We start from the raw sequence: 25,641 nt of genomic DNA, 5'->3' as shown, positions 1-25,641 counted from the left end.
GTGATTGCTAACCAGCACCCTATGTAAGGCAGTCTCTTATAAAATAGTTGGATAATGGACAAACAAAACCAAGGCATGTCCAGTATAAAAAGAGTGGTCCCTGAGGTCCTTTTGTTCAATTAATGAGACTGAAGAATTAGAAAGGTTTACTGAATATTTTTCTTTCTGTTTTCTTTCCTGTCTAATGCAGTTGAGTAAAACCCCACTGGTTAAGCTAATTAATATATGTTAATGTATTCAGCTTTACTGTGATGCTTTAAGATCCATTTTCCTCTAAAGCCTTTGTGGAGTCTTTTTCTGCATCTTAATGGGTAAAAAGTTGACTAAATTGTTATAATTAGCAATAAGAAAAAACCCAAGTTCACTTGCAGATATGGTATTTGTACACATTTATATTTTTTTCATTCATTCTTATAGACTTTGTTTACCCTATGTATGTAAAATTCCTTTTCTTTTAATATTGTCAGTCTCTTCTATTAATGTAGGCTGGTGTATCCAAACTAAATGAAGCTAAAGCTCTTGTGGCTGAATTGAACAGAACAGCTGGAGAACAAAGTGTATTACTTAAAACTAAGCAAGACGAAGCAGATGCTGCTCTTCAAGAGATCACAGTATCAATGCAGGTAACATTTAGAGGAAGCACAGAGATGCAAACAACAGGAAGGCCATTTATACCTGGTTGTGGTTCAGTGTGAAAAATAATGATTTTACTTAAATGGATTTAAAAAGTATCGCTTGTGTATATTGAGTAGATTGATAGTGTTGTGTACTTGAACTTTTGGAAAGAGTGTATTATTTTCCCATATTGTTTAAAATCACAACTGTAGTCTCCTCAGTTGTTCATACACTAATTTATCTAAATCCTATAAATATAAAAGTATAAACATTTTGATTGGTATAGATTTGTCTGTAAATGCTTTAGCTTACCCTCTGTTAGTTAATATTTTCTTTTATTTTTCTTAATATTATCTTCTTCAGGCTTCAAGCCTGTTTTTGATATTCTTAGGATTTATAAAATGTCTATTTATTCTATTTATACTTTCATGATATTTTTAATATTTTGTATCTTCTTTTTACATTGCCTTTCTTTGGTTGAACCATCCCAAGGGAGATTTCTCTGCATTCTTTATTGCCAGGGTTTTCTTTTTTTAAAAAAATTATTTTTTTATTGACGGATAATTGCTTTACAGAATTTTGCTGTTTTCTGTCAAACCTCAACGTGAATCAGCCATAGGTACACATATATCCCCTCCCTTTTGAACCATCCCACCCCTCTAGGTAGATACAGAGCCCTGTTTTAAGTTTCCTGAGCCATAGAGCAAATTCCCATTGGCTATTTTACATGTGGAAATGTAAGTTTCCACGCTACTCTTGCCCTACATTTCACCCTCTCCTCCCCTCTCCCTGTGTCCATAAGTCTGTTCTCTATGTCTCCTTCTCCATTGCTGCCCTGTAAGTAAATTCTTCAGTACCATTTTTCTAGATTCCATATATATGTGTTTGGACTTCCTGGTGACTCAGACGGTAAAGTATCTGTCTACAATGTGGGAGACCCGGGTTCGATCCTTGGGTTGGGAAGATCCCCTGGAGAAGGAAATGGCAATCCACTCCAGTACTATCGCCTGGAAAATCCCATGGACAGAGGAGCCTGGTAGGCTGCAGTCCATGGGGTCGCAGAGTTGGACACGACTGAGCGACTTCACTCACTCATATATGTGTTAGAACACGATATTCATCTTTCTCTTTCTGACTCACTTCACTCTGTATAATAGGTTCTAGGTTCATTCACCTCATTAGAATTGTCTAAAATTGGTTCCTTTTTATGGCTGAATATTCCATTGTGTATATGTACCACAACTTCTTTATGCATTCATCTTTCGATGGGCATCTAGGTTGCTTCCATGTTCTAGCTATTGTAAATAGTGCTGCAATGAACAATGGGATACATGTGTCTTTTTCAATTTGGTTTCCTCAGGGTGTATGCCTAGGAGTGGGATTGCTGGGTCATATGGTGGTTTTATTCCTGACTTTTTAAGGAATCTCCATACCATCTTCCATAGTGGCTGTATTAATTTGCATTCCCACCAACAATGCAAGAGCGTTCCCTTTTCTCCGCACCTTCTCCAGCATTTATTCTTTGTAGACTTTTTGATGATGGACATTCTGACTGGTGTGAGGTGGTATCTCATTGTAATTTTGATTTGCATTTCTTGAATAATGAGTCGTGTTAAGCATCTTTCCATTTGTCTGTTAGCCATCTGTATGTCTTCTTTGGAGAAATATGTTTAGGTCTTTTTCCCACTTTTTGATTGGGTTGTTTTTCTGGTATTGAGTTGTATGAGCTGCTTGTATATTTTGGAAATTAATCTTTTGTCAGTTGTTTCATTTGCTATTATTTTCTCTCAGCCTGAGAGTTGTCTTTTCACCTTGCTTATAGTTTTCTTTGCTGTGCAAAAGCTTTTAAGTTTAATGAGGTCCCATTTGTTTACTTTTGTTTTTATTTCCATTACTCTAGGAGGTGGGTCATAGAGGATCTTGCTTTGATTTATGTCATCGAGTGTTCTGCCTATGTTTTCCTCTAAGAGTTTTATAGTTTCTGGTCTTACATTTAGGTCTTTAATCCATTTTGAGTTTATTTTTGTGAATGGTGTTAGGAAGTGTTTTAATTTCATTCTTTTACATGTAGCTATTCCATAGATCTGTATTTCTGTTTCTGTTATACTGTATTGATGAATGTAGCTTTTTAGTATAATCTGAAGTCAGGATGGTTGATTTCTCCAGCTCCATTATTTCTCAAGATTTCTTTGGCTATTCAGGATCTTTTGTGTTTTCATATGAAATATACAATTTTTTGTTTTTTGGCATTTTCTGAAAAATGCCATTGGTAATTTGATAGGTATTGCATTGAATCTGTAGATAGCATTTGGTAGTATAATCATTTTCACAATATTGATTCTTCTTACCCAGGAACATGGAATATCTCTCCATCTGTTCTTGTCATCTTTGATTTCTTTCATCAGTGTCTTATAATTGTCTGTGTACATTTCTGTTGTCTCCTTGGGTAAGCTTATTCCTAGATATTTGTTTTTTGTTGTAATGGTGAATTGGATTGAGTCCTTAATTTCTCTTTCTGAGTTTTCATTGTTGGTATATAGAAATACAAGTGATTTCTGTGTATTGATTTTGTTTCCTGAAACACTGTGAAGTTCATTGATTAGCTTTAGTAATTTTCTGATAGTATCTTTAGGGTTTTCTAGGTACAGTATCATGTCATCTGCAGACAGTGAGAGCTTTACTTCTTCTTTTCTGATCTGGATTCCTCTTATTTCTTTTTCTCCTCTGATTGTTGTAGCTAGGACTTCCAGAACTATGTTGAATAATAGTGGTGAAAGTGGACACCCTTGTCTTGTTCCTGATTTTAGGAGGAATGCTTTCAGTTTGTCACCATTGAGAATAATGTTTGCTGTAGGCTTATCCTATATGGCCTTTACTATGTTGAGGTAGGTTCCTTCTGTGCCCTTTTTTTGAAGAGTTTTAATCATAAATGGGTGCTGAATTTTGTCAAAGGCTTTTCTGCATCTGTTGAGATTATCATATGATTTTTATCATTCAATTTAATATGGTATATCACATTGATTGATTTGCATATATTGAAGAGTCCTTGCATCCCTGGAATAAACCCAACTTGATCATGGTGTATGACCTTTTTGATGTGTTGCTGAATTCTGTTTGCTAAACTTCTGCTGAGGATCTTTTTGATTCACCAGTGATATTGTCCTGAAGTTTTCTTTTTCTGTGTTGTCATTGTCTGGTTTTGGTATCAGGGTGATGGTGGCCTCATAGAATGAGTTCGAAAAGTGTTCCTTTCTCTGCAGTTCTTTCAGAGTTTTAGAAGGATCGGCATTAGCTTGTCTCTAAATGTTTGATAGAATTCACCTGTGAAGCCATCTGTTTCTGGGCTTTTGTCTTTTGAGAGATATTTGATCACAGCTTCGATTTCAGTGCTTGTAATTCGGTTGTTCATAGTTTCTATTTCTTCCTGGTTCAATCTGGGAAGATTGAATTTTTCTAAGAATCGATCCATTTCTTCCAGGTTATCCATTTTATTGCCATGTATTTGTTCTCAGATATGCAGATGACACCACCCTTATGGCAGAAAGTGAAGAGGAACTAAAAAGCCTCTTGATGAAAGTGAATAGGAGAGTGAAAAAGTTGGCTGAAAGCTCAACATTCAGAAAACGAAGATCATGGCATCCGGTCCCATCACTTCATGGGAAATAGATGGGGAAACAGTAGAAACAGTGTCAGACTTTATTTTTCTGGGCTCCAAAATCACTGCAGATGGTGACTGCAGCCATGAAATTAAAAAACGCTTACTCCTTGGAAGAAAAGTTATGACCAACCTAGATAGCATATTTAAAAGCAGAGATATTTCTTTGCTGACTAAGGTCTGCCTAGTCAAGGCTGTGGTTTTTCCAGTAGTCATGTATGGATGTGAGAGTTGGACTGTGAAGAAGGCTGAGCGCCGAAGAATTGATGCGTTTGAACTGTGGTGTTGGAGAAGACTCTTGAGAGTCCCTTGGACTGCAAGGAGATCCAACCAGTCCATTCTGAAGGAGATCAGCCCTGGGATTTCTTTGGAAGGAATGATCCTAAAGCTGAAACTCCAGTACTGTGGCCACCTCATGCGAAGAGTTGACTCGTTGGAAAAGACTCTGATGGTGGGAGGGATTGGGGGCAGGAGGAGAAGGGGACGACAGAGGATGAGATGGCTGGATGGCATCACTGACTCGATGGACGTGAGTTTGAGTGAACTCCGGGATTTGGTGATGGACAGGGAGACCTGGCATGCTGCGGTTCATGGGGTTGCAAAGAGTCGGACACGACTGAGCGACTGAACTCAACTGAACAGTGCCAATAAAATGGACAGTTATATCAGAGGGGAGCATAAAACAAGGAATAAAAAAGAAAAAATCCAGAGGCATCTACAGAACAATGAAAAGATAAGAGTAATAAATGTTTTTTTTGAGTCACTGCTGTCAGGGTCCTTTCCCTCCCTGGGACTCACAGTCCACCTCACCTCCCTAGAATGCCCTCCAACACTCTGCTGGTCTCTCGACCTGCTGTGGGGGCAGCTCAGATTCGAATCTGGTCCTACTTCTGTGTGTTCTTGTCTCCAATGTCCACAGCTCTCAGACTAGTGTGTTTTCTTTTGTGGGAGCTCTCAATGGCCTTTATATTTTCCATAGACAGAGTCTACCTATTTGTGTGGATTTAATCTGCAGCTTGTACAGCTGATGGGAAGGTTTTAGGTCTTATTCCTTAGCCACACTGCCCCTGGGTTTCAATTGTGGTTTTATTTCCACCTCTGCATGTGGGTCCGTCCACTGGGGTTTGCTCCTGAGGCTGCCCTGGAGGACTTGGGTTTGCCCCAGTGAGGGCCAGGTGCAGAGGTGGTGCAGCTGCTTGGGTCGCAGGGGTTCTGGCAGCACCAGGTACTCAGAGAGTTGGTGGCTAGGGCAGCAGGAAATACAGTGCTCTAGAAGGGTATGGCAACCAATGCTGGCCAATACACTCCAGTATTCTTGCCTGGAGAACCCCCCTGACAGAGAAGCCTGGCAGGCCACAGTCTACAGCGTTGCGGAGTTGGACAGGACCGAAGTGACCCTGCGTGCATAGATGAAAGACTTTTTTGCCTATGGCAGCTCTGCCCCAGTGAGGGTTGAACGTGAAGTTGGCACAGCTGCCTGGCCTGTGGGGACCCTGGCAGCGCCAAGTGTTCAAAGACTTGGGCTGCCTCAGCTGCAGGAGTTATGGCCCACCTCAGCTGCAGGAGTTATGGCCCTGTCAGAGTCTTTTTTTGAGCTTCTTATAGCTGGCGATTAGAAGGCCTCTTTGGCCCGTCTTTCTCTGTAGCTCTGCCTGTTCAGGCACTTAGAGGTCCTCCTTGCCTGAGGACCTTCTCTGTTTTTCAGGGCATCAGACACATAGCGGAGAAGGCAATGGCAACCCACTCCAGTACTCTTGCCTGGAAAATCCCATTGACTGGGGAGCCTGGTAGGCTGCAGTCCATGGGGTCGCTAAGAGTTGGGCACGACTGAGTGACTTCACTTTCACTTTTCACTTTTATGCATTGGAGAAGGAAATGGCAACCCACTCCAGTGCTTTTGCCTGGAGAATCCCAGGGACAGAGGAGCCTAGTGGGCTGCTGTCTATGGGGTCTCACAGAGTCGGACACAACTGAAGCAACTTAGCAGCAGCAGCAGCAGTAGCCGGCACATAGAGGGGCCCCCTTGGCTAGGATACTACTCTGTAGATTGACAGGTCAGACACTTAAAGGAGCACCCTGTGTGGGGTCCCACTGTGTAGTTCATGGTATCAGGTGGGCCAGCCTCTCTACTGTTCAGCTGCTGATACTGGCGTGTCAGGAGAGAGAGGCTAGGGTGATGGCTCCACCCCATATATGTGACTCAGCATATCTCCTTGCTTCCGTGGCTGCCTGGCTTTCCTCCACGGGCATTTCCCACCAGTCTCCTCCCTCACATTTTCTTGATCCGTCTCTCTTTAGTCAACAGCAGCCCTCACCCTGGGATTGCTCTACAATCCCTAAGCTCCAGGTCCTAGCTGTTGCTCCTTCTAGGGGACCTGTGTCCCTGTCCAGGGATATATGGCTGTGGTAAGGACTGTCTGATTCCCATTCCATTTAGGTTGCCACAGATCAGCTGCTTCACTCTCAGCCTTAAATGTTTCTCCTCTAACCCAGTCAGTTGCCCCGATGTGGGCATCAGACCCCAGCTTCAGTTCCCTCACTGCAGAGGGCAGGTCCAGTCCTGTTTTCCTCCCTAGTTCCTTCATCCTACTGAGTTCTGCGTGGTTCTATGTATTCTCTTCTGCTGGTTGGGTACTATTGTCCACTCTCAGTCTGTGTTCTGCATGCACTTCTGTGTCTGAAGGTGTGTTCCTGATGTGTCCATGGAGACAGACGTACTCCACGTCCACCTACTCCTCTGCCATCTTGTTCTCCCTTGCCAGGATATCCTTTCACATTTGCCTACCTTTTCTGTGTGTTTCGGCCCATTACCTTGCTTTTTGGTACTGATTAGTTACTGCCACTAAGTCCATAATTTTTTGTCCTTTAGCCCTATTCCTCCTCTGAGCTTCAGACTTACATAATCAGTAATCTGTTAGATAGGTCTTTTTGAAAGTCCTGTAAGCCTTACAATTCAAAACAGTTCAAAACTAAACTCATTATTTCCTTTCCTGTATTCCTTTTCTTAGTTATGGCACTACAATATAGCTAATTGTTCAAAACAGAATTTATAAATTGTGTTAGACTTCTGTTCCCTTAACCCATGCATCTAAAGGATCCTTAAATTCTGTTAGTTTTACATCCATGATTGTGTCTTAAATATGTTTCACCATCTCCATGTGGGTGATCTTAACCTTACTTCAAGTCTAATGCCTCTTTTATTTAAACTAATTTCAGGGTTTTTCAGACTAGAGTATATATCTCAGTAAAAGTAAATGACACTTTTAGAAAGTCTTAATATATAAAGACTTACTATAAATCTACAGTAGTCAAGGTAGGGTAACACTGGTGTGGTAAGCATAGTGTTTATCAGAACACTATGGAATCCAGAAACAGACTCAAACATACGTGGTCAATTAATTTCATACAATGATATTATTTAAATGTGGAAAGGAATATTCTTCTAAGAAGTGGTACTGGAATATTTAGATATCTATGAAGAGAGGAAAAAAACCTCAGACATATGAAAAATAACTTGACATGAAACATAGACCTAAATGTACAGCATAAAATTATAAAACTTCAGAAGAAAATTAGGGAGAAAATGTCTGTGATGTTGGGTAAAGCAGGGATTTCTTAGATATAATACCAAAGAAGAAGAGGAAAATAAATGACAAATTGGACCTCATAGAAATTAAAAAAGAAAATGAAAAGGCAGGTCACAGACTGGGAGAAAATATTGACAAATGTGTATTTGATTTAAAAAAAAAAAACTTGTTTCCAACATGTACAGAAATGATTACAACTCAATATTAATAAAACTAACAATTCAGTTTGCAAATAGGCAAAAGATTTGCACTGGCCTTTCATGAAAAAAGACTTATATAAAGGGGTCATATGTTTCACAAATATATGAAAAGATACTCAACATCATTAATTAGCAAATAAATGTGATGCCCTTGTTTTTCATCTGAAAATCTTGTTCTCAACCTTAGCTTTGTAGTCCTTGGCCTGGTGATTCCAAATCCTGAGCTTCTTTGACTTAATTTGTTAGACGAATAACCATTTTTCCCCTGACTTCTGATAGTTGGGAAGGGAAGTGGTAATATGACTCCATAAAGTGCCTATTTAAAAATGTGTTCTAAATATTCTGTGAAGACTTCCTGAAGCCTCTGCTGTTTTATGGTTTTCCTCAGCCCCCTGTAGCGTTCTCTCCTGGAGCCTTGTGGCTTGCCTCCTTCTCTGCCTGGTCTCAGTTGCTGTCCTGCAATCCTTCTTTACCATCTTGGTCTACTGCCTCATGTCTGGAGCTTGGCCCTAGAAGCTTCTGGAGAAAGGGTACATGGAAGATAAGTTTTGAGATCTCAAGTATATGAATGTTCTGCTGTGTTCTTGGTTGGTTGGTTGTGTGATAGGAATAGTATTCTAGGGTGGAATATTTATGTTTTCTTCATGAGTTTGAGGGCATTGTTCCATTTTCTCTTAGCTTCCATTGTTGGTGACTAAAGCACTGTTTTAATTTCTGATCTGTGTTTGGATAACCTGTTTGGTTTTTTTTCCCCCCACTCTTGTAATCATTTAGATCTTGGTTTTCATTGTTTTAAAGTTACAGTGATTTGCTTTGGTTTAGGTTTGTTTTCATCCACTGTGTCCAGTGTGAGTTCTTACTACCTAGAAATTTGCCTCCTTCAGTTTTGGGAAATTTCCTTAAATTATTTTATTGATAATTCCTTTTCCTTTATTTCTCTGTTCTTGCGTTTTAGAATTCTTATTTGGGCTTTGGGCTTACTAGACTGGTTCTCTAACTTTCTTATATTTTCTCACTTTATATTTGTTCTGCTTTCTTCAAAATTTCCTAGTCTGTCTTTTAACCCTCCTATTCAGTGTTTCACCTTTATCATATTGTTTCTCAGAAGATGTAAAACAATCTCTAGGTGTTTCCTTTTGGCTGTAGTGCCTGCTGTCGTATTTCATTTGTTGCAGCATCTACAACTAGCTCTCAGAGGGAATTTAATGAAGTTTTCTTTTTCTTGAACATGCTTCATTATTATTTTTTCTTACATGATTCTTTGTACTTAGTTAAAGAATAATTCTTTGCACCAAAGCTTTATGAGCATGGAAAGGAAGTTTATTGTCTGTAAATTTCACAAGAGAGTTATCTGGGCTGAACTGAGGGTGGCATAAGCAAAAGATTTCACCTGTCATGTCAAAATTAATTCATTGGCAGATGGAAAATCTTCAGAAGCAATAGTATTTTCAGATAACTGATGATTATGTTCACATTCGGTGTTTACAATATACATTTATGGACTACCTGGCCTGGAAGTAACAGATCAGAAAATCATTTTAATTTTTATACTGTAAAACTTTAGCATACTTTTTCTCAAGGAATTTTAGAAACAAAATAATATAAATACTTATCTGAAGCAGCTAGTCATTTTTATTGTAAAAATATCTATCAAATATTGTTTTTTTCTGCAGGAAGTTGAAAGCTTTGTTTCATATTCTTCTAACTTCTGTTGTTGCAGTTGGAACACTTTTGGGTTACTTACCTTTTAACTAGTAATTTGAAAAACAGTAAAAAAAAAAACCCATAAAAGATAATATCATTGATATCTGTATATTAACAAAGGAAAATATTCAGTACTCTGTGAGCCTGTGCACTTCCACACTAGTGAATATTATTGAGATACATAGTGTACTGTGCTACTCTTTTCTCTGGGCTGTTCTGGGAAGAGAGATTTCTAAGACTGTAGCTACCTAGATTACCTAGATTAGACCTAGAAAAATAACTCTGCATCTTGTATTATAAGTTAATAATTTTGCTCAGTGATAAATAGACGACAGTTCTGTTTATTATTTTATACATAAGTATGTTCAAGCTGGTTTTAGAAAAGGCAGAAGAACCAGAGATCAAATTGCCAACATCTGCTGGATCATCAAGAATGCACGAGAGTTCCAGAAAAACATCTATTTCTGCTTTGTTGACTATGCCAAAGCCTTTGACTGTGTGGATCACAAAAAACTGTGGAAAACTTTGAAAGAGATGGGAATACCAGACTACCTGACCTGCCTCTTGAGAAATCTGTATGCAGGTCAGGAAGCAACAAAACTGGACATGGAACAACAGACTGGTTCCAAATAGGAAAAGGAGTGTGTCAAGGCTGTGTATTGTCACCCTGCTTATTTAACTTATATGCAGAGTCCATCATGAGAAACACTGGGCTGGAAGAAGCACAAGCTGGAATCGAGATTGCTGGGAGAAATATCAATAACCTCAAATATGCAGATGACACCACCCTTATGGCAGAAAGTGAAGGGGAACTAAGTAGCCTCTTGATGAAAGTGAAAGAGGAGAGTGAAAAAGTTGGCTTAAAGCTCAACATTCAGAAAACTAAGATTATGGCATCTGGTCCCATCACTTCATGGGAAATAGATGGGGAAACAGTGGAAACATTGAGAGACTATTTTTTCTGGGCTCCAAGATTACTGCAGATGGTGACTGCAGCCATGAAATTAAAAGACGCTCCTTGGAAGAAAAGCTATGACCAACCTAGACAGCATATTAAAAAGCAGAGACATTCCTTTGCTAACAAAGGTCCGTCTAGACAAGGCTGTGGTTTTTCCAGTAGTCATGTATGGATGTGAGAGTTGGATTATAAAGAAAGCTGAGGGCTGAAGAATTGATGCTTTTGAATTGTGGTGTTGGAGAAGACTCTTGAGAGTCCCTTGGACTGCAAGGAGATCCAACCAATCCATTCTGAAGGAGATCAGTCCTATGTGTTCATTGGAAGGACTGATGTTGAAGCTGAAACTCTAGTACTTTGGCCACCTCATGCGAAGAGTTGACTCATTGGAAAAGACTCTGATGCTGGGAGGGATTGGGGGCAGGAGGAGAAGGGAATGACAGAGGATGAGATGGTTGGATGTCATCACCGACTCAGTGGTCATGGGTTTGGGTAGACTCCGGGAGTTGGTGATGGACAGGGAGGCTTGGTGTGCTGCGGTTCGTGGGGTTGCAAAGAGTGGGACATGAGTGAGCAACTAAACTGAACTGAACTGATGGCATAGAGAGACAAATACTGAATTGTGCAACTTCTTGTTTTTTTCTCTTGATTTTAATTTTTTTGACACCAAAAGGCCTTTTGTATTGAGATGTAGCCAGTTAACAGTGTTGTAGTTTGAGGTGAACAGCAAAGGCACTCAGCCATACATATACATGTGTCCATTCTCCCATCCAGGCTGGCGTTGAGCAGTGTTCCATGTGCTTACACTAGGTCCTTTTGGTTTTCCAGTTTAAATATAGCAGTGTATCATGATCTTTCCAGAGTCCCTGTCTGTCCCTCTCCGCCTCATTCATAAGTTCACCAAACTGTGTGACTTTTAAAGCCTGCTGCTCCAGGTTTGCGACATAAGGAAAGAACACACATATTAAATGCTGTACATATTCAGAATAGTTGTAACTTATAGTTGGAAAAGTAAGTTAATAAAACGTGAAGCACGTGAGTAGGGCCTTTAGGGAATATTTTGATACTGTGGAGTTTGAGAAAAGAACTTTCCCCTTTGAGGACTGGTAGCAGAGAAACACAGGTAGAAACACTTGTGGAATGTAGAATATTTTAATTGAGTTCATGTGTCAGGTGCCTGAGGGATATGGTAATAGGACGCAAGGCATTAGTTTTGTTGTTGTTGCCAGCTTAAACAGCAAATTTGTTTCTTTCAGTTCAGGTAGAGAGAGAGGGAGGGGACTCTGGTCTCTTTTTGATTTAATTGAGATCTAATTGACTCACACCCCTTTATTAGTTTCAAGTGTACAAGATAATGATTCTGTTTATGTATGTAATGTGATATATTTGTCTCAATAGGTGTAGAAAGGACACCAAACATTAGTCTTAAAACTCCTTGGATGATTATAATATGGTTGAGAATTTCTGTTATTAGAACTTTGGAAGATTTCTTGACAGATTTCCTCCTTGGTTTTTTGATAGTATAAATAAATACAAACATTCATAATGTTTAAGCATGTTTATATATGTGGGACTCTTGATTTTTGAATATATGAGTAAAAACATCATGTGTTATTAATATATCATTGTGTTCTTTTAATCTTAACTAATTTTTGTTCATATATTTGCATATTATTGTATAATAATTTCAATTAGTTTTTGTCTAAAATATAGAAACAAAGTTTTAGAATACTATAGCTTGTCTCTAAGAATTATTACTATTCTACTATTAGAATTAGAGAAGACTTCTATTTTTAGTTTTCTTGTTTATGAAATGAGCATAATAGTATTTCTCTGGGGTTGTTACAAGTGTTAAATGTATATTATTATGATCATTTTCTAAATTACGCATTTCTGACAGTTTGATTTTTATATAGTAAACATTTATTGCTTTGCTATTCAGAAAAACTAAAGCATATTTCCTAATAGAAATATAGAGTAAATTATAAATTATATAAATTACTATAAATTATAGCATCAGTTTCCTAGGCATGTTAGAAACTCTCATGTCAATTAATATTAGAAAAGCATTTAATAGTGCTGTTAAAATAAAATTTTTGGTATTATGCTTTTAAATGTTGAGTGCATTAAAATCAATTGGAATACTGCTTAAATATTCCTATAGGATGCTAGTGAGCAGAAGACAGAACTTGAAAGACTGAAGCACAAAATAGCAGAAGAAGTCATTAAAATTGAAGAAAGGAAGAACAAAATTGATGATGAATTGAAAGAAGTACAGGTAAGATAAAAACAGGAAACACTGTAAGAGCCATTTATAGTTTTGATTTTCAACTTTACATTGGAGTTTAAACATTATTTTCATAAGTTATTTCCTAATAGTATTACCAGTGTGGCTTTCACTTAATACTGTTTATAAAAGAGAAATAGGAAGGAAAGTCTGCTATGAGAAGTAACCAAATTAGCTAATGGTTGCTAAAAATAATCTTTGTTTTCCATGAATCATATTGTTTACACTGTAAGAAGAAGAAATATTTTGCAGATAAATTAAGACAAACTCTTAGGCTTTTTTTCTTTTTTCCCCTTGAGGCTTGATTAAATAAGCAAGCAAGTTTTAGAAAAGAAAGGACCTCTTGAAAATGGCAGATTGTCTCAAAAAAGATTAGATTTTCCAAATTAGACTGTGGAAGTTATGGTGCCAGAAACTCTAGCTTTCCCCACTTGAACATTCTGTACTTTGTGTGTTTTAGAGCATTTTTATATTGGAAGAGAAAGGGTATTAATAACTAGTTGTTTTAAATAAAATGACAATATTAGATAATTTGTAAAGAGTTAGCATATTTCCATATATATTTTTTGAATGTTTAAATACTGTTTTTGTTTTCTAGCCTCTAGTCAATGAAGCTAAACTAGCAGTCGGAAACATTAAGCCAGAATCTCTTTCAGAAATCCGTTCCCTGCGTATGCCTCCTGATGTAATCAGAGACATTCTTGAAGGCGTTTTGAGATTAATGGGTATCTTTGACACATCTTGGGTGAGCATGAAAAGGTAAGTTTTTTAATTTGTGAAAAATGTTATTTCATGAGTAAATTATACATTGTTTCATATTTTTATAATTTCTTATATTGTTTCTCAAACTGAACTTCATCTAAGTAGGGGTTACACACTTTCCCCTAATATTTCAGGATGGTCTATGTAGTCATATTTCAAGAACTATATTTTTCTTCCTCTATAAGTGATTGTTAAAAGTGTCAAAGGAGAAGACGAATGCCTTAAAGTGTTTAAGAACATCTTAGTAAACATAAATATTGATTTAGTCTTTACATGGTGCAGAGTAATGTATTTACTGTGGTGTGCTGATGGAGAAAATATAGTCACTGTTCTCAAAGAGTTTTTCACTCTTGGCAGAGGCAGAGAGATACAGAGAGCAAGTGAGAGCTCCATGAAAATATAAAAGGGATGTAAACTAGAGGAGAAAAGGCTGACTGTTAACTCAGTATATAATGTGGAACATTCAGTTTCACAGTATAGCAATGGCATTATAGTTTGTGCTGGTATTCATTCTGATAGCAGAGTTCTTTTTCAATCTGAAATGGGGGAGGAGATTTAAAATTGAGAGAGCACTTAAAATATCTTTCTTATAAAGGAGTCAGAATATTTTCTTGCATATCTTATAATGTGTTAGTTACTCAGGAGTTCACATAAAGGGATGTGGATGGAGTTCAGTGTTATAATTCCTTAATTGTATTGCTTCAGTGTATTCACAGAACCTTAGTAAAGCTGTTGTGCATCTTTCTGGAGCTCCTTGTCTATAAAAAACGATGAAGAAATGTTACTTTAGAAACTTAAGTACTTTAAAAGTACTCTATTGGTTAACTAATAGATTGAAAGTATTGTATATACCACTCTGTTAAATTGATATTTTTGTTAAAAATAGCAAACTATATTTAGCCTCATTTGAATTAATATGCTTTATTTCTAGCTTCCTTGCAAAGAGAGGTGTGCGAGAAGACATAGCAACCTTTGATGCACGAAATATTCCAAAGGAAATAAGAGAGAGTGTTGAAGAACTTCTACTTAAAAATAAAGGATCTTTTGATCCAAAGGTAATTTACAGATACCTTAAATTCCCTTTCCATACTCTTGTTATATTATTCTTGTCTTAATGTGATGGTTTACATTATTTGTTTTTTACTTTATTTAAAAAAAGTAAAAGTTTTTTATAATAAGTTGTAACTATTATAGCTGGGAGGTATTTACCAGAAGAATTGGGTAAACTGGAATCTAGGGGGTTGGAGACAGGTTTATTATCTTAGGTGGTGTTTGAGTCTTACGATCTGCTCTCATTGGTAAGTTCCTAAACAGTCATAACTTCCAATTTGCCTGTATGCTTTTATTTCTTCTTGTATATTAGTCATATAATAACACATCTCTCTGTTGGAATGCTTATATCTAATTCGGCAAACAGTTTCAATTTCATGATTCTTATCTTTCTTAGATCTTTTATTTAAAATGTCATGTACTTCTTTGATGCCAATAGCAATTGTTTCAACAGTGCTTTTATCTAATAAAGATCTATTCTTTGTATTGAAGAGAGAGAAATGATGCTTGAAGATTGTTGTGGATGGCACATGTATTCATTACAAATGTGTCTAATAATTATTTATGTTAATAGAATGATAGATTTCTATTAAAGATTGTATGTGGTTCAAAAAGATTTGTTCTTAAGGAAAATAGTTTATATATTTTTTACCTAAAACAGCAATTCACTTTATTTTTATTTTTGCTGTAAACCAAAAACTTCATTATTTGGGTTAAATTATTAAACAAATCCTAAAGAAAACACACTGGAATTAACCTTACCTTTATTTCAAATGGAGTTAGGATGTGGGATGATTTCCGATGTGTTTTTTCAGAATGCTAAGCGTGCCAGTACTGCAGCTGCTCCCTTAGCTGCCTGGGTTAAAGCCAATGTCCAGTACTCCCATGTCTTGGAACGAATTCAGCCTTTGGAAACTGAACAGGCAGGATTAGAATCGTAAGTTAAATATAAAATATAAACAACCCTAACCTTCATTTTTATCAATTGATGACATATTATTAGGATTTATTTATTGTCTGTATCTAAAAAGGCAGCTGACAACACTGAGTCATTTAAATACAAATTACGAATGTAGATCAAGATAATGGAGTGGAGACTGTAGAGCTCACCTCGCCTAAACCACAGACACATCAAAAACACATCTCCGTGTGGAACGATTATCATGGAAAACTAATTAGAAACTGGCAGAAGAGCTAGATAACAAAACTTGCAAGAAAGATCTGTACGTAATTGGGTTGTTGCTTTTCAGTAGCCCAGTCATGTCCGATGCTTTGTGACTGCATGGCCTGCAGCACCCCAGGCCTCCCTGTCGCTCATCTTCTCCTGAAGTCTGCCCAAGTTCGTGTCTGTTGCATCAGCGACACCATCCAATCATCTCATCCTCTGGCGCCCTCTTCTTCTTCTGCCCTCGATCTTTCCCAGCGTCAGGGACTTTTCCAGTGAGTCATCTGTTCACATCAGATGACCAAAATATTGGAGCTTCAGCTTCAGCATCAGTCCTTCCAACGAGTATTCAGGGTTGATCTCCCTTAAGATTGACTGGTTTGATCTCCTTGCTGTCCAAGGGACTTTCAGGAGTCTTCTCCAGTACCAAAGTTCAAAGGTATCAATTCTTTGGTGCTCCGCCTTTATGGTCCAGCTCTCACAGCTGTACACGACCACTGGGAAGACCATAGCCTTGACTGTGCAGACCTTTGTCGGCAGAGTGATGTCTCTGCTTTTCAACACTCTGCCTAGGTTTCTCATCACAGGAGCTGTGACGTCGTCTGATTTCATGGCTGCAGTCACCATCTGCAGTGGTTTTAGAGCCCAAGAAGAGGAAATCTGTCACCATTTCCACCTTCTCCCTTTCTGTTGCCAGGCAGTAGAAACATGTAGAAACATGCCATGCCTGTCCTCCATGCACAGGACCAGATGCACGTAGGATCATGTAGGATCATGCGTCTGGTCCTGTTAGCACTGGGGTGCAGCACTATTTACAGATGAGGAGTATATTATTAAAAGACAAACAGTTATGCATAAAATAGGGAAGCAAATGGTTTTATTATATAGCACAAGACATTTTATTCAATATCATATAAACTTAAAATGGAATATAATTTGCAAAAAATAACTGGATCACTGTGCTATACACCTGAAATAACACAATATTTTAGCTGTATATCATTAGAGAAAGCACTGTGCTGTACACTTGAAAGTAACACAGTATTGTTACTGTTTATCATTAGAGAAAAAAGAAAAAAATGAATAAGTGAAGAGTTAAATAGACCAAAAATATGAAGAAAAAGCAATTAAAAGATGGATAGCAGAATGCACTCATTCTTTTCCTACTATTAAGTTGTTGGATAGATAAAGTGGGAGAAGTTCCTTTAGAAAGAGCAAAATTTTGTAAAGGAATAGTGTTAAGGTACAAAAAATAAATTCTAGAAATTTCAGTTCAGTTCAGTCACTCAATAGTGTCTGACTATTTGCAACCCCATGGACTGCAGCACACCAGGCTGCCTGTCCATTACCAACTCCCGAGCTTACTCAGACTCATGTCCATTGAGGAGGTGATGCCATCCAACCATCTCATCCTCTGTTGTCCCCTTCTCCTCTCACCTTCAATCTTTCCCAGCATCAGGGTCTTTTCAAATGAGTCAGTTCTTCGCATCAGGTGGCCAAAGTATTGGAGTTTCAGCTTCAGCATCAGTCTTTCCAATGAATATTCAGGACTGATTTTCTTTAGAATGGACTGGTTGGATCTCCTTGCAGTCCAAGGGACTCTCAAGAGTCTTCTCCAACACCACAGTTCAAAAGCATCAGTTCTTCGGCCCTCAGCTTTCTTTATGGTCCAACTCTCACATCCATACATGACTGCTAGAAAAACCATAATTTGACTAGATGGACTTTTGTTGGCAAAGGAATGTCTCTGCTTTTTAATATGCTGTCTAGGTTTGTCATAGCTTTTCCTCCAAGGAGCAAGCAAGGTGATTCATGGCTGCAGTCACCATCTGCAGTGATCTTGGAGCCCAAGAAGATAAAATCTCTCACTTTTTCTATTGTTTCCCCATTCATTTGCCATGAAGTGATGGGACCAGATGCCATGATCTTAGTTTTCTGAATGTTGAGCTTTAAGCCAGCTTTTTCACTCTCCTCTTTCCCTTTCATCAAGAGGCTTTTTAGTTCCTCTTCACTTTCTGCCATAAGGGTGGTGTCATCTGCATTTCTGAGGTTATTGATATTTCTCCCAGCAATCTTGATTCCAGCTTGTGCTTCTTCCAGCCCAGCGTTTCTCATGATGTACTCTGCATAGAAGTTAAATAAGCAGGGTGACAGTATACAGCCTTGATGTACTCATTTCCCAATTTGGAACTAGTCTGTTGTTCCATGTCCACTTCTAACTGTTGCTTCTTGACCTACATAGATTTTCTCAGGAGCCTGGTAAGATGATCTGGTATTCCCATCTCTTTAAGCATTTTCCACCGTTTGTTGTGATCCATGTAGTCAAAGGCTTTGGTGTACTCAATAAAGCAGAAGTAGTATGTTTTTCTGGAACTCTCTTGCTTTTTAGTGATCCATCATATGTTGGCAATTTGATCTGTTTCCTCTAACTTCCTAAATCCAGCTTGAACATCTGGAAGTTCATAGTTCACATACTGTTGAAGCCTGGCTCGGAGAATTTTGAGTATCACTTTGCTAGTGTGTGAGATGAGTGCAGTTGTGCAGTAGTCTGAACATTCTTTGGCATTGCCTTTCTTTGGGATTAGAATGAAAATTGACCTTTTCCAATCCTGTGGCCACTGCTGAGTTTTGCAAATTTGCTGGCATATTGAGTGCAGCACTTTCACAGCATCATCGTTCAGGATTTGAAATAGCTCAGCTGGAATTCCATCACCTCCGTTAGCTTTGTTCGTAGTGATGCTTCCTAAGACCCCCTTGACTTCACATTCCAGGATGTCTGGCTCTAGGTGAGTGACCACACCATCGTGGTTATCTGGGTCATGAAGATCTTTTTTGCATAATTCTTCTATGTATTCTTGCTACCGCTTCTTAATATCTTCTGCTTCTGTTAGGTCCATACCATTTCTATCATTTATTTGCATGAAATAAAGAGCCCTTCTTTGCATGAAATGTTCCTTTGGTATCTCTAATATTCTTAAAGAGCTGTCTAGAACTTTAGTGCTAATATTTTGTTTTTCTCTAAGTTTTTGAAAATTTTTAGCATATATTTTCTAAAATATTATCTGGCAGGTGTGGGAAAAATTTAATGACTTTAGGGGCTTAAATTTCAATTTGCTACTGAGTTAGTGTTATATTTTATCTCATTTGTTCTGAATTTGAACTAAGAAGTACGTCATGTTTTTCATTGTTCTACTTTTGAAATTAGCTTTTCTTTCTTACTCTAGACAAGAAGATGTTAGCTGCTTAAGTTTCTTATTTTTCTCAATATAATGCATGAAATTTTCATGTTAAATCATACTGTTTATATTATTGTGATCATTTTTATAGCTTAAATATTATTTTATGAGTATGTTTCCTTTCTTGTATACCATTTTTGATTCTTAATAATTGCCTTTTTCTTCAGTTGATTTCTTTTTTCTGTTTTTGTGTCACATACTTATCCACAGTCTATCAGAAGCTAAAACGTATTTGGAATCTGTGTTCTTTTTAACATTCTCTTCAGTTCAGTCGCTCAGTTGTGTCCGACACTTTGTGACCCCATGAATCGCAGCACACCAGGCCTCCCTATCCGTCACCAACTCCCGGAGTTCACCAAAACTCATGTGGATCGAGTTGGTGATACCATACAGCCATTTTTATCCAGAAATCTGTTTGCACAAGTGTTTTAAAATGTAGATTACTGGAAGTGATGTGGTTAGGTCAGAGAATACACTTTTAATTTTAGCATTGCTTTTCAAATAAAATGCTAAATGAAGGTATTAAAACTCATGAATTATTGACAATTTTCGTTGTTATTTGTTTACTGCAAGATTATGTATTACAGTGCCGTTCCTGCTTTTTGTTGATAACTAGAGTGACTTCTATGAAATTGAATTATATTTTAGAAATTTGCGGAAAACTGAAGATAGAAAAAGGAAACTAGAAGAGCTTCTTAATTCTGTTGGTCAAAAAGTATCAGAACTCAAAGAAAAGTAAGTTAAGTTTTGAAATATATTTTGAGTATTTGAAAACCTACTGCAATTGATACTTAAGTTTTAAAAAACTGTTATAATTAATATATTGATTTTTTGATTTATCACTTTAAAATGGTGAATGATATAAAATCATACTGTATACCTTCATAAAAAGTTTAATAAAACAAAAATATTATAAGTTTCCATTTGTATAGCTATCACTGTGTATATTTCCAAGCAATGGAAAACTGAGCAGGAAGAAGTGAATGTACGTGTTAATGCTGGGAGTGTTTACATTTGTTATTCCTACTTCTTTATTATTTTGACCTCAGCATCTTAGACTTCTGTATTGCTGATGATGCTACAGTACTACTTATTCCATAGTCTGGAATTGTGAATGGTACATGATCATGTTAAAAATGTTTTATCTTTTTAGTTTTGCTCTTTTTGGTATTAAAAATGTTCCTTCATGCAAATATGCTCAAATCTAAAATCTCTTTATAAAAGGAATTAATCTTAAAGCCCTCATGTACCTCTTTGTTCCTGTGATTGTTTTTAATATAGGACAAAAAAAAAATGCTGGTATGGAACTTACAAATATGGAAACATTTTCATTTAAGAATTGTAAAGATTGGAAAACTGGAGAACATGTCATTAAATATAGCATATGTTATCACTTGCTACTTTCTTTAAGTCATGTATTACATTTCCTTTTTTTCTTATGGAAGAAATGCACATTATTGTACCAAGAAAAAGTTCCATTAGACTAAAATCTATTAATTGTTTTTTCTATATATAGTCAGGAAACAATCATCTCTATTTACATTTTTATATATTTACTTAATATACATAAATTAAAGATATAGTGAAAGCTATAGATTCAATGTTTTTAATATTCTTGAATTTTTTTATATTAGACATATAGATATGAAATCACATCATTTCCCTCCTGGTATTTAATTAAAGTAGTATAAGGAAAATGATATATTCTTTTCAATATTACATGCTCAGAATCAGCACTTCCTCATACTGAAGTAATTATCGAATATTTATTGAGCAGTTAGCTTTATAGTGCCAGTGTTTTAACTCCATTTATTAGCCGTTTGCAAGTGTCAGATGTTGTCCTAGGCACTTTACATAATACATGTTTTTAGCATCTAGAACAATATTGAGAGGCAGATATTCTTCCATTATTTGCAATTAGAACGCTAAGGATTAGAAAGGTTTGCTTAAGTTGAACAAGTAGTAAACGAGTAAGCAAGCATTAGATCCTATATTTGTCTGGCTCGTTTAAGTTCCTTTTCTTAGTCACTGCATCATATTACTAGTATTTTGGGAGGATTATTATGAAAACCTTCTGAATAATATGATTGAGGACTTGTGGAGAATGTGACTGAGGAATTGGATTTTTAATTTTAATTAATTTAAATTTAGATAGCCACATGTGGCTGCCATATTGGACAAGTGACTCCTAGAGTCTTATGTCTCGGGGAGGGAAGAACAGGGCAGTTAGAGAGGCAATAAAGAATAGAGGGCCTGCAACTTAATAGCACACCCGTATATGAATTTCAGGTCCTCGACTTACTATTGGCAAGGTCTGTTTGGACCCAAGTCTCCATATTTATAAAATGAGAATTATAGCACTAATTTTGAACTGTTCCTAGAATCAGCACGATCCTATGTGTTCTCTTTTATGTATTTATTTATCTATGGCCGGGCTGGGTCTCTGTAGCTATCCGTGGGTATTCTCCAGTTGCAGCTAGCAAGGGCTGCTCTCTAGTTGTGATGTGGTTGCGGCTTGTGGGCTCTAGAGTGTGTGGACCTCAGCAGTTGTGGTGCACAGGTTGCCTCGCAGCATGTGGGATCTTCCTGGGCCAGGGATTGAACCTGTGTCCCCTGCATTGGCAGGCAGATTCTCAACCACTGGACCACCAGGGAAGCCCAGTCCTCGGCATTTTGAAGGCACTTACATATTTGTTGAAGGACTAAGTAATCATATGGAATCTGCTATTATATTTAGTAAAATAATAAATTTGTACAAGCATTTTTAAGGAAAATAATTTAAAAAGGAGTTTTAAACTTTGGCAGTTGGGCACATAGGGAGAGAATATATCTAATGGGATGACTATTTGATGTGAGTTGAAAAATTTTATTTGTAATTTTCATAGGTGTGTATTTGTGGGAGTTAGAATGAGGGGTGAGGTGGGTGTAAGGAAGAAGCTGGATAATGGAGCAGCCCATTGACAGTCATGGCAGGTGAAAGACAGTGCATTGTTTGAAAATATACAGTTCTGCTGATGTTGACATCTAGTTTTATTGGACTGAATAAAATTAAATAAAACTGAAAAGACAAATTAGATCAATCTTATGACAGGAACTTTGAATGTCGTATTGATGTTTATACATAATGTAGTAGGATATCACAGCCCTGTGAGAATATTCCCCTTTAAATGTAAGCATTGGGATCGTGTCTATTATAATAATGGTATTTTATATGTAAATATTATCAATATTATAGTTAATTAAAATTCTAGTATAAAAGTTTACTACCTAAGCATAATGTATTAAATCTATCTTAAATCTGATTGTCTTTAATTAAATTTTAATGTTTTCATAGATTTCAGAGCAGGACTTCAGAAGCTGCCAAACTTGAAGCTGAAGTAAGCAAAGCACAAGAAACAATTAAAGCTGCAGAAGTCTTAATTAATCAGCTCGATAGAGAACACAGGAGATGGAATGCACAGGTTTGTCTGAGATCACACAGTGAAGTGAAAGTCACTCAGTCCTGTCGCACTGTTTGCAACCCCATGGACTATACAGTCCATGGCCATAAAGAGGCATTGTTTAAGACAGGAAATCTATGATGTATTTGTTAACAAAAATGAAAGGCAAAATATCCATTAACTGTCAGCCGGCTTAGGATAAATGATCTAGATATTAATGGCCCTGTTGTGAATTAATCTTTAAGCACAATATCTTTATATGAATGGATTTTAGACAAAGCAACCTATTTCTCTTTTAGTTAGGGGAGATCAGTTCAGTTCAATTCAGTCGCTCAGTTGTGTCTAACTCTGCGACCCCATGGACTGCAGCACGCCAGGCCTCCCTGTCCATTACCAACTCCTGGAGCTTACTCAAACTCATGTCCATCAAGTCGGTGATGCCATCCAACCATCTCATCCTCTGTCGTCCCCTTCTCCCACCTTTAATCTTTCCCAGCATCAGGGTCTTTTCAAATGAGTCAGATCTTTGCATCAGGTGGCCAAAGTTAGAGTTTCAGTTTTAGCATCAGTCCTTCCAGTGAATATTCAGGACTGATTTCCTTTAGGATGGACTGGTTGAATCTCCTTGCAGTCCAAGGGACTCTCAAGAGTCTTCTCCAACACCACAGTTCAAAGCATCAATTCTTCAGCACTCAGCTTTCTTTATAGTCCAGCTCTCACATCCATACATGACTACTAGAAAAAACCATAGCCTCAACTAGACGGACCTTTGTTGGCAAAATAATGTCTCTGCTTTTTAATATGCTATCTAGGTTGGTCATAGCTTTTCTTCCAAGGAGCGTGTCTTTTAATTTCATGGCTGCAGTCACCATCTGCAGTGATTTTGGAGCCCCTCCAAATAAAGTCTGTCACTGTTTCTGTTGTTTCCCCATCTTTTTTGCCATGAAGTGATGGGACCAGATGCCATGATCTTAGTTTTCTGAATGTTGAGTTTTAAGCCAACTTTTTCATTCTCCACATTCATCAAGGATAGGAATGAAAATGAGTAGATGGAAAATTTAGTACTCTTTAGAGCCTTTTTTGGATTTCCTTTACCAAGACAGTCCTCTTAGGATTTGACACTTTTGGGCATTTATTTGTTTTTGAAATCCTCTATTTCAACTTTGCTCATTTGTTTTGATTTTGCTTTTCTTTAACCAGTTAGATTCCTTCCCTCACGGGGTGATCCTCATCTGCTCATCCAGTAATGTTGATTGCCTCTTAGTATTCTCCTTGTCAGATCCCTTCTCAGCAAATAGAGAGAAACTCTGGGGTTTCTCATATAGTCTTTAAAATATTAACCCATATGATGATATTTGATCAGATGTATATTTCTAGAATGCTGACTTTTAAATTCCTATTTCTAACTATACTTAGATATTGGCCTTCAACTGTCTCAGGAGCTCAGACACCTCTGAATTTTTTTCTTGTCTCATATCAAATCTCTTTTCTTTTCCAGTGTCGTAAGGCATCCTTCTTCTATGTATCAAAATGAAAAATATGTGATTTTCTTAGACTCCTTTTATTAATTTGTATCCCTTTGCATATATTCCTCATATTTGTCTTCCATCCTTAATGCTCTTGTTTTTTTTTTTTTTTCACCTGAATTCTCCTTGTCTTTCTTCTCTCTGACCCTGAAACTAGTTGATACTTTGTCAGCTGAAATCTTTCCGAAACCTAGGCTCGTTATACCACTCATTGCTCTGTTTAAACACTTTCAGTGGCTCACTATTAATCACAGGTTAAAACTGAAGCAACTTTGCATGGCATGGGAAAATGTTAAAATCCCCCTTCTTCTAGCCAACTGTTTCTCTTTTTATTATTCCTCTATTGGTAATCTTTCTGTGCAGGCTTATGCTTTAGGCCCCCTATGCTTCTAAAAAAGTCTCCTTGCTTAATGTTTGTTTTTTGGCTTTGTTCTTACTCTTTGTGCCTTAATCATATTTTAGAAAGTGATGGTATTTTCACAATGTTTATTATAATCATTAGGAAATTTCAATGAAAGAATATATTCTTCTTTATAGATATGTTGGGATATCATACATTGTTTTAATATCACAGCAAGATCTAAGGTCTTGCTAGTATTTCTACATTTTGAAAATTGTATTCAAGATAGGTAATTACTTTAAACCAATGAATGATTTTTTCCTAGAAACAAAGCTTGAATTTGTGAAGCTTTTTTTTTTTTTCCTCTTAGGACATATCCATCTCTCTCTCACTCTCTCGCTTTTTCAGGTTGCAGAGATGACAGAGGAATTAGCTACTCTTCCTAAAAGAGCTCAACTAGCTGCTGCATTTATTACATATCTTTCTGCTGCTCCTGAGGGTCTGAGAAAAACCTGTTTGGAAGCATGGACCAAGTTCGCTGGTCTTGAAAGTTTGTATTTAGTTAATTCATAAATTTGAAGTTTTAGTATATGAAAAGCATATCTTTTGATTTTTGTTATTTTACTTTTTTAGGATTAGGAAAACTTTCTGTAAGTTAATGGATACCATAAGTGCTTAGATTTGCTAAATTCTACAAATGTTCTGAGAATCAATCTATTATGTTGACTCTTGTCCCCCTAAAACCACTTTTGAAACTGAGACCACTGAATTATTTTGATATTGTATGAATGCAGTTAAACATTTTATTAATTTTTACACTGATTTCATATGGTAAAATGCGATGTAGGAATCCCAAAATTCTTTGTGAATTTTGTGTTTTTTAATGAATTATTATAGTTGTGAAACATTTATTTAATAGAAGAAAACTAATTCAGTTGTTTCATTTCTTTGCATCGTTAATTTTTTTTTTCTCTTTAACTTCTGGTACTAAATGCAGAAGGATGGATTGAATATTAAGAATGATCATTGGACTTTTGTTGGAGTATATTTTAAATAGTTTTATTCTCTTTTCTTCATCAATCACAAGATTATTATTATCATTGATATCTTTAATTTTTT

General features: G+C 36.9%; 1 protein-coding gene across 4 annotated transcripts in view; it reads left to right on the top strand.

The window, feature by feature from the left end:
- Positions 1-25,641, top strand: part of DYNC2H1 (dynein cytoplasmic 2 heavy chain 1) — a 493,166-nt gene that overhangs the window by 132,495 nt on the left and 335,030 nt on the right. For all 4 annotated transcript variants that reach the window (XM_069554796.1, XM_069554794.1, XM_069554793.1 and 1 more), the window contains exons 55-62: positions 486-623; positions 12,881-12,994; positions 13,602-13,762; positions 14,697-14,820; positions 15,631-15,752; positions 19,865-19,951; positions 22,551-22,677; positions 24,931-25,072. In XM_069554796.1, coding sequence (XP_069410897.1) covers positions 486-623; positions 12,881-12,994; positions 13,602-13,762; positions 14,697-14,820; positions 15,631-15,752; positions 19,865-19,951; positions 22,551-22,677; positions 24,931-25,072 — 1,015 coding nt within the window. The remainder of the gene's footprint in view (positions 1-485; positions 624-12,880; positions 12,995-13,601; positions 13,763-14,696; positions 14,821-15,630; positions 15,753-19,864; positions 19,952-22,550; positions 22,678-24,930; positions 25,073-25,641) is intronic.

The sequence above is a fragment of the Ovis canadensis genome, chromosome 15 (assembly GCF_042477335.2).
Source record: "Ovis canadensis isolate MfBH-ARS-UI-01 breed Bighorn chromosome 15, ARS-UI_OviCan_v2, whole genome shotgun sequence".
In the NCBI taxonomy this organism is placed as follows: domain Eukaryota; kingdom Metazoa; phylum Chordata; class Mammalia; order Artiodactyla; family Bovidae; genus Ovis; species Ovis canadensis.
The sequence above is the reverse complement of the archived record's forward strand: the minus strand, read 5'-3'. Positions and strand labels throughout refer to the sequence as shown.